The sequence below is a fragment of the Vigna unguiculata genome, chromosome 2, assembly GCF_037176805.1.
Source record: "Vigna unguiculata cultivar grain cowpea cultivar isolate G323 ecotype 2 chromosome 2, ASM3717680v1, whole genome shotgun sequence".
Classification (NCBI taxonomy): Eukaryota; Viridiplantae; Streptophyta; class Magnoliopsida; order Fabales; family Fabaceae; genus Vigna; species Vigna unguiculata.
Window position 1 is genome coordinate 23,300,731 of NC_140793.1, and position 12,684 is coordinate 23,313,414.

The following is a 12,684-nucleotide window of genomic DNA, read 5'->3' on the forward strand; positions in this document are numbered from 1 at the left end:
AACAACAAAGAGTTATTAATTAAGTTCGACAGCGAGTTTTACAACAAGCCTTACAGGGAGCTCTAGGAACACTAAATAGTTGCTTGAACAACGAGTTACATTTACGTACTGTTAGTGCTAATATTGGCATGTTTGAGACGATGAAATAAAAAAATAAATGATTAGGCTTTCTATTATAAAATAGAGTATAAGCATCATTTTTTTCTTATAAAAAATAAATTTAAGATATTTTCATGGTAACCATTCGTGCAGATGAAATTAGTAAAATTATCCGTGAACGCATTGAGCAATATAATACAGAAGTAAAAATTGTAAATACTGATACCGTACTTCAAGTAGGCGATGGTATTGCTCGTATTTATGGTCTTGATGAAGTAATGGCGAGTGAATTGGTGGAATTTGAAGAAGGTACTATAGGCATTGCTTTGAATTTGGAATCAAAAAATGTTGGTGTTGTATTAATGGGTGATGGTTTACTGATACAAGAGGGAAGTTCAGTAAAAGCAATAAGAAGATTTGCTCAGATACCTATAAGTGAAGCTTATTTGAGTCGTGTTATAAATGCCCTGGCTAAACCAATTGACGGTCGAGGAGAAATTTCAGCTTCGGAATCTCGATTAATAGAATCTCCCGTTCTCGGTATTATTTCAAGACGTTCGGTATATGAGCCTCTCCAAACAGGACTTATTGCTATTGATTCGATGATCCCCATAGGACGGGGCCAGCGAGAATTAATTATTGGAGACAAACAAACATGTAAAACAACAGTAGCCACAGATACAATTCTCAATCAACAGGGACAAAATGTAATATGTGTTTATGTAGTTGTTGGTCAAAAAACATCTTTTGTAGCTCAAGTGGTGACTACCTTACAAGAAAGAAGAGCAATTATATATATATATATATATATATATATATATATATATATATATATATATATATATATATATATAAAGAGTAGTTGCTAATCATTTTCTTGCGGTTGTGAATGTAAGAAAATGTCTTCTTCTTCATGTTGTGTTTGTCAATATTCATACATAGAGATGCATTAAGTATTCTCCATGTAACATTAATTGCATATATTTTTTTTAAGTAACAACTTGATACTTGACACAACTTATTAGGCTTAAGTTAAATAAATTTTATCTAAATTGAAGAAAAAAACATAATCATAAGGTTGATGATCTATGTAGAGTTTCCATGTAGTCTTTCTAGAAGGGATGTTAGCGTGCAACAACATTAACATGTTCAACAATATACCTTTAATGTAGATAAATTTTTGTGAGATCTCTTTTAAAATAAATTAAAATGAAAATACTATGAGTGTAGAATAAATATTTATAATATTTGAATTGTAGTGCGAAGTATTTAAGAGTATATATCTTTATTGTTTATCCTAACATAAACATAGTAAAACCTTATAAAAATTAAACTTATCCTTCAAAGATTTATCAAGATTATTGTGTTATATATTTCAAATTCCTATTGAACTATGCACAAATATATAATTTTACCTTCAAAACATTCATTTATGTATAGTAGATATGCCATATCGACTAAAAATATAAAAAAATTATTTTCTAGTATATTTTTTCTTTTTACTATTCACTTATTAACTCTTTCAAATAAAGTGCCATCAAAACAATATGAATTTCTTTCTTTTGTTTTTTTTCCCACTTTCTAGCGTCTTAATCTTTTTCTCTTTATAATGGTCTCATCATATCAGTATTTTTCTTTTTCCAGATTCTATATACAAAAAAAGTAGATATCATACAATTTTTTTAATCATTGCTTTGAAAATGAACATACTTAAATGCAAAATCGGCTGTTGAGAACCAATTCTTTACTTATCCGATAAAAGTATTTTAAAATACCAAAAAAAATAAAAGAAAAATGAACATTGATGATTAATGGGTCCCAGAGACCACACGTGGCCACTCCTAGTTGTGGCGTTGAATGAACGCAAATCCATCACTGCACTGCATGAAGACTTTACTAAGGAATAAACCACTCCAAAAAAAGTTATATATTATATAAATTTTAGCTTTTTAGATTAATATAACTTTTGGGAAAAGAAAAACAAAAAAGTTGCAAATGCTTCAATATAGAAAATTTTTATTCTTATTTATTATAAGAATGAAATTTCACTGCAACATTTTCAATATCTTTTTTATAATTTTTCTTCATATATCATAATTTATTTGCTTTAAATGAAAAATATTATATATACATATTTAAAACATTTCTTTATATGATTGTTATATAACTATATTACAGATTTTGCGCACCTTAAAACACTGGTTAGATGCGAGTTTTACCAATACATAGCAACAACACACTTATATATAAAAAGTAACATTAAAAGATATAAAAGACATTGTATCAAATATTTTCATGGATCCATTGTGGTTTATCTTTTACAATTTTGAAGAGATACTTCAAAAACATAAGCCTTATAGCTAACTAATTCCATTCAGTTTTTACAACAGAAGATACAAGTCAGTACTACTTTCTTAAAAACTAAAATTCAACAATTTAAATTAGTTATGGATATAATTTATATAATTTAAATAATTAAAAATATTTTAATATTTTAAATGAAAAAAGCGAAATTTATAATTGGAAAAAAATTATACTGTTAATATTTTATTAAGTAAAGATTTTTTCTTATAAAAATAAAAGTATAAAAGATAATTAGAAAACTATATTTTTATTAAGAAAATAAAATAGTACAATGAAAAACAACATTAAAATGTGGTTACAAAAATTTTCTGTTATTTTTTAATTTTTACAAGATAAAGTAGAAGTTTCTAGGTGGGTTCAATATTACCTCAAAAAGACTTAATAGTTATCATCAAATAAAAGAAATAAAAGAAACGTGAGAACAAAAAAAAAACAAAAATGTAACAATGTTCTTCTCAAGTGCCTCTATAAGAAGAAGAGCAGAGGCTTCACACATTATGATGCTTGTGAGGAGCCATAACCATGTCGGACGAGGAACACCACTTCGAGTCAAAGGCTGATGCTGGAGCATCAAAGACATTTCCCCAACAAGCTGGAACTATCCGCAAAAACGGTTACATTGTAATCAAGAACAGGCCATGCAAGGTTCGTTTTTTCCTTTTCTCTCAATGTTTATGGAAAAAATTATGATGCCCTTTTAGGTTTTTCACTTTTGATCGGGCTTGCACTGAATTTTTGTCCAAAGGTTTCTGTTTGTTAACTGGATCGAGACAATTGACGTGATTAATCAGACCCCACTTGGTTCTTTTTGATGAAATTGAGTTTCATGTGGAACTTTATCCCTTTCTGTGGCTTTTCCTCTTTTTAGGGATTTTGTTGGTTGAAAACTAGGTTTAAAGTTTTGGTTTTTATTGATGGGGTTGTGTTGCCTGGACAGGTTGTGGAGGTTTCAACTTCTAAAACTGGCAAGCATGGACACGCAAAGTGTCACTTTGTTGGAATTGACATCTTCACAGGCAAAAAGCTTGAGGATATTGTGCCATCTTCCCATAACTGTGATGTATGCATGAGTGTATTTTGGATTTGGGTTTTACCTTTTTAATTAGGCCACTAATATATGCTTATCATGGTATGATTTATGTATTTTTGTGGTTGCAACAGGTTCCTCATGTCAATCGTACTGATTACCAGCTCATCGATATATCGGAGGATGGATTTGTAAGATTTCAATCACACTTTATCTTTCACTCCTTCCCCTTTTCTATTGATACCCCAAAGTGATTTTCTATTGATACCCCCAAAGTGATTTTTGATGTGATGTAAATAAAGTTGTTTTGGTAGGTCAAATAGATATTTGATTTTCTTTGATTGCATATTTGGATTATTTTATTTCATGATCGGTTTTCTTAGAAAGTGATTGAATCAGACCAAATGATTAAAGTAAATAGATCAATGGTTGATCGTTGATGCATGTTTTAGAATAAACTGTATATGATTGAAATTTCATCCTTATCATATCTATGTATAGTTTTTTGGTTTCATTTTTCACATTCTCTTCTGATATGGTGACAATTGGTTAATAATGTTTGTTACCCTTTCATTGAATATGTTAGGTGAGTCTGCTGACTGAGAATGGTGGTACTAAGGATGACCTTAGGCTTCCAACCGATGAAAGTCTGCTTACGCAGGTTAGATTGGTTGATACCTATTCTGCTTTTTATGTTGAAATTTGCACAAAATTGTCAAATTATGGATATGAAGAATTAACATTTGATGATTGCATTATTTGTCCTTACAAAGTGAGGAATTTGGCATGATCTTGATCTTGATTTTATGTTAAACTTTCATGATTTGTTCCTTCTTAATACTGATCTTAATCTTCATGATCTTAATACTGATTTTAATCTGCATGATGCAGATCAAGGATGGATTTGCTGAGGGCAAAGATCTAGTTGTGTCTGTTATGTCTGCTATGGGAGAGGAGCAGATTTGTGCCCTTAAGGACATTGGTCCCAAGTGATAGTTCTATGTCAGATTAATGGTGAAAAGCTGAATGGTTAAAAGCTGAAGTTGTAACTGAGATGATATAGTATTTGTTTCTCTTTTTCTCTTTTATGTGGGTTTGTATGCTAAATCAGCCAAAAATTATGCCATTCTTACAAGATGTGGTCAAAATTGGATGGCTTTATTTGGGAGTCCTTGACCTATATTTTTATTGTGTTGGATATAGAACCATAAAATGTTAAATGTTATGTTTGGATGCTATTGGCAAGTTTTTCAGACCTTTTTCTGGTAAGATTTTCTTCATTATGATGTTTTTTAATTGCATTGAGAAAATATACGCTTTGCAAAGGGTTTGCTCTAATTTTGTCAAAAACTAATTGCTATTTCGTTATCAACCAAGTAGGTAAAACTCTCATTGTTTTCCATTAGCATTTTTATTAATCATCAGCTAGTTCTTCCTTTGTTGCACCATTCCATTGCGTTGAACTCTCTTTAAAACAAGTTTCATTAACCACAAAGCTACACTTTTCATAAATTTCAACCACAAAGTTGGTTTTAAGTACACAAGAATCAAATTCAACAATTTGACTTTCATCTTCCTTTGTAGTTTGTGGTAGTTCAGTCTTTATGTTTCTTTGAGCTTGATTATTTTTCCTCTGCCTTCTTATTCACCAAACCTTCTGATTCTCGTTTCCTCATTATCCCATTCCCTGTAGTAAGAAAGGGGAATCCCAATATGCATTCTCATCAAATTTTTTATCACTTAGTCACAATCAAATTTGCATAAAATTTGACACTTTTGTAACCTTTGGAGCTTGCAACATAGCTTAGGAAAATTCCCATTTCGTTTTTTTTTCATCCAATTTTGATCTTTTAACTATTGCATCATGGACATAGAAAATTGATCTTAAATTCTTCAATTGTTTTGTAGTGGGCATCACTCTTATCCAACATTTAATTGACGCTTCTCTCTTGAATAACTCACGTGAGTTGCAAATTTAAGAAATGCCATGTTGTAGAACAATTTTAACCAAAATTTTTTTCATAAGGTTAAACATCTCGCCATTTTTGTAACTATTTTGTTTTCTGTCCAAAACTTCATTCTATTATAAGACATTAGGACATAAATAACTGTTAATTGATAATTAATATATATATATATATATATATATTTATAAAATATATTGAATTCATTCGAGACATATTCATTCTCATTGTCTATTTTTATTTTAATCGTGTAACCATGTTGAGTCTCCACCGTAGTTTTAAGCATTTTAAGACATTGAAAGTTTCAGTTCTGCTTACTAAAAGATACGTCCATGTCATTATGGTAAAATCATCAATAAAAAAGTGAAGTGTTTGCTTTGACTTAAAGAAGTAATACTCATAAGAACACAAGTAATTATGAACAAACTCTAGTTTGTTATTTGTCTTTGTGACATCTAAAAAAGAGAAAGACCTTCTTTACATCTTCTCATATTGACAAGCATCATATAAACCATTAATATTACATATCACATACATGTATCTCACTATTTAATGAGTTTGCTAAAGTTTTAGTGCAATTATATTGAGGTGAACATATCTTTTATGCTATAATGTGAAATCACCTTGTTCGAATAACTTGAAAATATATTGAGTTTGTTCGAATATCTTTTATTGGAAAGTTATTATCAGATATTTCAACTTTAATAACTTGAAAATCTTTAGAGTCCAAAATAGTGCATCAATAGATTAGATATTCTCTTTTCAATAGTTAAGCCACACTAAATCCAAGTATGGAATGAAATAAACATCATGAATAAATTTTGCACCTTCACTAGGACATATTGTACAACCATTTAAACAACAATTGCATGCTTGAGTGTCTATAAACAAATGTTTTTTCAATTTGTGATTTCTCATCAGTGAAGTTGACCTGATGTTCTTCGTTCGTGTTGTGGTTGAGTTCAAATATGTTTAAATCTAGGTACCTCCTTTTATGTCTTTGACTTAATGCCATCATTACATTAAATTTGAGTATTTTTCTCCTTTAGATCACCACTTATTTTATAGTTTAACTTCTTTTTATTTTCTTGAATTGATTGTTTCCCTTTATGACTAGCTTGAAATCCACCTTCAATTATGTCATCCATTTTCATACTCTTAGTTTGCAATAAATATTTAATTCTTTCTAAATCATGTGACTTTTCAATAGCAATATCTTTGGCATCAAAGCTTTTGGATTGGCTAATCAACATTTTTCTACAACTTTGTGTCCTTTAAACCTCATCATATAATTTCATTTGATTAAATGGGACAACTTTGAAGTGTAGTTTTTTTGACAAACTTATTCTCCTTCATTTTCAAGATTCCAAACTATTTTTAAGAGTAAAAAACTTAATGGACCTTACCCTTTCATCAGCTACATATCTTTCAATCAATTCATATCATATTTGCTTAAAAATATTAAGTTTTGCAACTCAAGAAAGCAACACTGAGAAACACTTAAAAATACTGATGTAGCCAGACACAACTTGCATAAGCAACATAAGTTACTCAACAACTTTTACAGAAATATTGTATTTCCTTGAAAATTTGGCTTGTAATCAAGTCTACTGACATCAAGTAATCCATGTAGCTAATTTTGACAGCACCGAATAAAATGAGAAGTTACAAATGGTCGAGTAATTCGTTCATTTAGCATTTGACACATGATTTTTGAGTTGTATTGTTTAGATATACAACTCATACTCATGATGTGACCAAAAGCTACTACTTCATGTTGATTGTTGAAAACTAAGCAAAAGATTTTGTCATGGCCGATTTATTTCAAGGACCGAACAACAGTTCCAAGCCAGTCATCAGGGATGCTGCTTCTCAGATCTCCATTTAAGGCCCTTAACGAGTGGCTTGTAACTGCCTGAAATTGCAGCCAAAGGTTTCAACATTAAAAGTTCTGACATAAAACACAAACAAATCAAATGTAACAAACATTACCTTAACAATGTAGACATCAATTCCATGTTTTGCTATCATTGCAGCTTCTGATATCTTTGTTTTCATCCCACCAGTTGTATCATGAGCAGCAACTGTTAGTTCAACTGTGGAGAACACATGTCAGGAAAATGCATTCCATCATATATTTCAGCTCAATTTAAGCCCTCAAAAGAAATAACCATAAAGAAAGGAATAACTAAGTCATTGTGTGAATGTATAAAAATTCTTCTTAGAACAGTTGCTGGACTAATAATTTCTGAAACTGCCCCATTGCAAAATTTATCAGACCAAATAATAGAAGGGGAAGAAAATGAATATTGATTTGCCAAATCTGCTCACTTGAGTTCTGCAACTTCGGTTTTACAACTGACCAGCTTCCATCATCAGCAACAGCTGTCACAACAGTTGAAAATGCTCTTATAATACCCAGTCATGAAGATATTACACCATATTCAAGATCATATATGCAACAAAGCTTACCAATCTCCTTTAAGAGTATTGCATCAGGTTCTGTTGGAGGGCGATCATATACCCCATATACATCTGTCTTTGAGTCATATTTAATGGAAAACACTCATGTAATGTCTTCTAAAATATTTTATATATATATAATTTGTGATAGAATGATTAGTTTGTTCCATGATAATTCAAAATTTTGGTTTTGCAGATGTTGCATATTTGTAATGTTTGCTAACAACTCTTTAACATCAAGTGCATGTTTGCTACAGATTTAAACCAACGTAAATGTCAGGCTGCACATGTTTGAAGGCACTTTTATTTGCACCAAACATTTTTTTGTCTCATCTGGAGATTTGCATGGGGAGGAAATTAAAACATAGAACTTTGTGATAGCTAAACTGCTCTCAGTAAATGTGGTGAGAAATGAAAATAAAAAGTTGAGGTATTCATCATTTGGAAATATGAATGGAACTCTATATCAGACACTAACTAGAAAACTATTTGGTTTGGTATGTTCAGAAAGAGCTTATATCTGTTGAAATTAAAGAATAAAAATTGTTGCAAATGATATACAAAGGATACCAGAAAAACAACATATTTAGGCTTTGAGTACGCTGCCAGATGACTTATGATAACATCTCCACTCAGAATAGTGCATCCCTGAAAACAAACTAACTTAAAATGCCATTTCCATTGATGGTGAATAATGAACAATAAAACGGAATACACTTAGTCTCTACCTGAATCTCATCAAGCACTGCATCTCCATGCAGAACCTAGACAAATATAAGAGGTTAATGTTATTCAAAGGGGAAAACAAAAAAAGAAAACAATTACATTGCATAAAGAATAATATAGTACTCAAGAAAAGAGTGCATTGCTGGGAACTATGACCCATTTTGGTTTAGCTTCTAGCTTATGGGAGCAATTCAACTGAGACAAGTAATTCATTTCTCACATACAAAATAACTCCTGGAAGTTCATTGTGCTTATGAAAAAGATAACGATGTTTTTGAAAAAAGTGCATAAGTTGATTTTAATTTATGCTAAATGTTTGATTTATTTTATCTTCTTCTGCAAGTGCTTGCTAAAGATTATCCAAACTGTATCTCTATGCAACAATGAGGAAAGTTAAAAGGGTAGAAAACTGTTTAAAAGCTTCATAGTAGTGAAATAAATTTAACATTCACTCTTACCGGTGTAAAACCAGAGTCAATTGCCTTAGCCACTGAAGATAAATCAGCTGAAGATATCTGCACATGTTGAATACAAAGCTAGATCAGTAACATTTAATATAATCTGACAAACAAGTCTACAATTTATTATGTTGATGAGTATGATCTGGAATATATCCAGTTAAAAGTTTACTAACATGTCTCTCACTGGTGAACCATCCACATGAGAAAGGTGACATTCCAATTGAAGGAATGCCCTCTGCAGAGAGAAACGAATATCTTTTAGAACGAATTCCATTACTTTGCAAAGAACATGAAGCCAATAAAGGGGGTTAAACAGAATAACAGATAGCGGCAGGTACTAAGATTCAGTTGAAGGGTAATTATCATTGTTGTAGATCTTACATTGACTACAAATATGACCAAATTAAAATATAGAGTAATGAAGCTAGATAGATGTCACATTAGTAAGATAATGAAGCTAGGAAGATGTCACATTAGGAAGATGTCACAGAAGACTGATGGAGATAGACAACAACCATGTGAGCCAAATAATGAAGCTAGGAAGATGTCACAGAAGACTGATGGAGATAGACAACAACCATGTGAGCCAAATCTTAATATGACTGAAAAGTTTAAATGTATATCATGTTACCATGATAACATTTAGTACATTCCTGAGGACCAACTACATGAATCTAAAGGCATAGAGGTTTGACACAAAAGATAAATACCCAATGCTCTGATACAATGTGTAGTCATATTAGATAACAACAATTGCAAAACTACCTCTGGCTAGTGCTCTAACAATTTCCAGATTAAGAGTGGTTACCTGAAGTTAAAAGCAAACAGAGTGATAAGAACAGAGACAATTCTCATTCTGAAAGTAATTAGCATAAACAGTTTATTAATATTGAAAAAAGATGTTCTTCAAAATAACCAAGGATTATAAAAAATTCAGACCAAACATATCTAAGTAAAAATAAAAATAAAAATAAAAATAATTAAATTATCATAACACTCTAGTGATACCACTTTGCCAATTTCCTCTAATATATAAAATATGGCACTGATGGAGATCCAATCTTTCTTTCTTACATTGGGGTATGCGAGACTGCACCAACCAATCATCCCTTAGGTGATATCTCACACTTGATTAATCTCCTCTATTGATGAGAAATATATCTACTGCTTACAATCTAAACTTTGATAATTATGGTAGACCCTAAAAATATATTCATCATGAACCATATTCTAGATGATGTCAGACATCATGCCACCAGTCAAATTTTCCCTTTTTACATAAAAAACTGTCATCTCCACATGTTAGATTCAGAATGCTTCTTTCTCAGGATTGGTAGATTTTGAGGGCCAGAGCTTCAACTATTAACAAAATGTTTAATGATTTATGCAATAATAGTACAATTCTACAACTTTGACGTATATTGTAACATTAATAACAAATCACTTCATAAACCATTATGGTTACAGATTAGAACATATAAGATCCCCCAAAAATAACTAGAAAGAGCTTATCATCTGCATTTAAACTGAGTTTGGAAGCAAAGAATTTCGAGTTTTCACTGTGAAATGTAGGAATAAGTTTTTTATTATCAACTTGGATCTGGACAAGAAGTTTATTCCTAGGTGCTAGGTACAGTGATATAACAGTCTAAATGTCATACTTCTCTAGACAATCTGAACAAATACAACTGCAGATACCTTGCCAACAATTACTTACAGATATTCGGGTAGCAACAAAGCCTCCTTTGACAAGAGGTTTATTCAATTGCCCCTTGTGGACACCAGATTTGCTAGCTTGGAAGTGCCCAAAAGAACCTGAGATAACCACAGGTTTAAGGACAAAATATTGTTAATTCAGAGAACTCCATCCATCCAACGCAACAGATAATACTAAATTTCTATAACAGTTTTAACTTGAATAATTTAAAAGAAATAATAGATTACAAACATCAAATTGGTCTTCCATTTATAAATACATCAAATTGATACACAAGATATGTGTGCCAATTTTGCATCAATATGGTCATTTAATGCCATATTTTCTTTCACTTTTTCATTAAATGGATCCTTAAAATAACATCAAATTGGTCCATGAAGGACAAATCTTATGACATAAACTATCATTAGAGGATTAATTTGGTGTCATTGATAGTGGAAAACCGATGTAATGTGCGACAACAAAATATTAAAAGAAAAAAACTAATCTTCCTAACATTTCTAGTTTTCAATTTTCATGCACTATCAATATAAAGTTCTTATGCCATCAACCAATTGAAAACCATCCCCGAGTATGAATTTTAAAGTAGTTAATATAAAAATCGGTAAACTTAGTTTTATATGACAATATATGATTACACGAGGTTGTAAAATGCCTTTAACTTGTCGGTGTATTCACTAATCTAATTGAATTCTTATTTTTATTATGATTACTAGAAAAAAAATAAAAGTTTACTTCAAAACAAAGATAAAAAGAAAATGAACTCAAGGAACCTGCTCCATGAACCACAATGAAAGGGCTACATTCCATGGCAGAATGATCTCCAAATTCTTCCGGGTTGCAACAGATTTCTGATCCTCCAGGTCTCTTGCTCCAATCCATCCCAAGAGGCTTCTCAGAAGATGCAATCATAGCTTGCCTCAGCTGTCCTGAAACCTTCTGAAGAATCTCCTCATTTATCATCTCCAATTCATTTTTGCAAGTGACTGCAGCTCCTCCTGAATACCCCACCAAAAGCATTTCAACTTTTTCACTGATTGAAAACCCTCAGATTGAAGCAGTCCATGTACAACATTAAAGGGTCTCATCCAAATATTTTAAGAACAGAACAAACACTCTTCTGGGTCTGTCTGTTTAGTCAATAAGAGACACCCCAGACGCTTATATGCAAGAGAAAATAAAGACTTTGACATGGAAGAGGGTAGCAGCATTGTAAAGCAACAATCTTTGGAAAGAAAATATGCAAATAATAAAAAGGAGTTGAGATACAAAAGCCCAGAGAGTGTGATACCGAGTTTGACTATGCAACGGATTGGTTGAGTGAAAGGAGAAAGGGGTGATGAAGTGAGTGTTTGGCTCTCATTCTTGTTCTTCTCCATTACCCTTCTCCGATTCTCAACACCCTCTACTTCACGGATCAAAGATGTTTAATCTTGTGTAATCTGGCCACAAGTTAACTATCTTTTCATGGTTTAACTTAAATTTTTATTTTTTTTAATTTTCAAAGTTAAGTAAATGGTTAATGCTGGGTTGATGTATCTGGTGCATGCAACTCGCTGGAGTATAAGAATAATTTTTTATAGTCCTATTTCGTCCAAAATGGTTAAGTTTGTCATTCAATTTTTAATTTTAATTTGATTATAATTTTTAAAAAAATCGATGAAATTTAGTTATATTTGATAAATTTTTTAAAATAAAATAAAACTTTTTGTCAAAATTAACACTAAAATTAGGTTAATTATATCAATAAAATAAATAAATAAAATTTAATAAATATGATCAAATTCATCAATTTTTAAGAAATTAGAAAGACTAAAAACAAATCGAACACCTTAATATTTCTTTTGGAAAAAAATAAATAAA

At 30.9% G+C, this 12,684-nt stretch overlaps 2 protein-coding genes across 2 annotated transcripts; one reads left to right on the forward strand and one right to left on the reverse strand.

Annotated features, from left to right (window-relative positions):
- Positions 1–2,877: 2,877 nt before the first annotated feature.
- Positions 2,878–4,743, forward strand: ELF5A-3 (eukaryotic elongation factor 5A-3). The gene is made up of 5 exons (XM_028058527.2): positions 2,878–3,108; positions 3,401–3,523; positions 3,625–3,681; positions 4,077–4,151; positions 4,382–4,743. The coding sequence occupies exons 1-5, from the start codon at positions 2,986–2,988 to the stop codon at positions 4,481–4,483; spliced, it is 480 nt and encodes a 159-aa protein (XP_027914328.1). The 5' UTR covers positions 2,878–2,985; the 3' UTR covers positions 4,484–4,743.
- Positions 4,744–7,001: 2,258 nt separating this feature from the next.
- On the reverse strand, positions 7,002–12,305 carry LOC114169739 (Amino acid kinase family protein). The gene is made up of 12 exons (XM_028055024.2): positions 12,113–12,305; positions 11,595–11,819; positions 10,822–10,919; positions 9,870–9,912; positions 9,278–9,339; positions 9,102–9,158; positions 8,646–8,681; positions 8,488–8,565; positions 7,927–7,993; positions 7,786–7,839; positions 7,447–7,550; positions 7,002–7,369 (listed from the first exon to the last, which is right to left on the reverse strand). Exons 1-12 carry the CDS (start codon positions 12,198–12,200, stop codon positions 7,274–7,276), a joined length of 1,008 nt encoding a protein of 335 aa, XP_027910825.2. The 5' UTR covers positions 12,201–12,305; the 3' UTR covers positions 7,002–7,273.
- Positions 12,306–12,684: the final 379 nt, after the last annotated feature.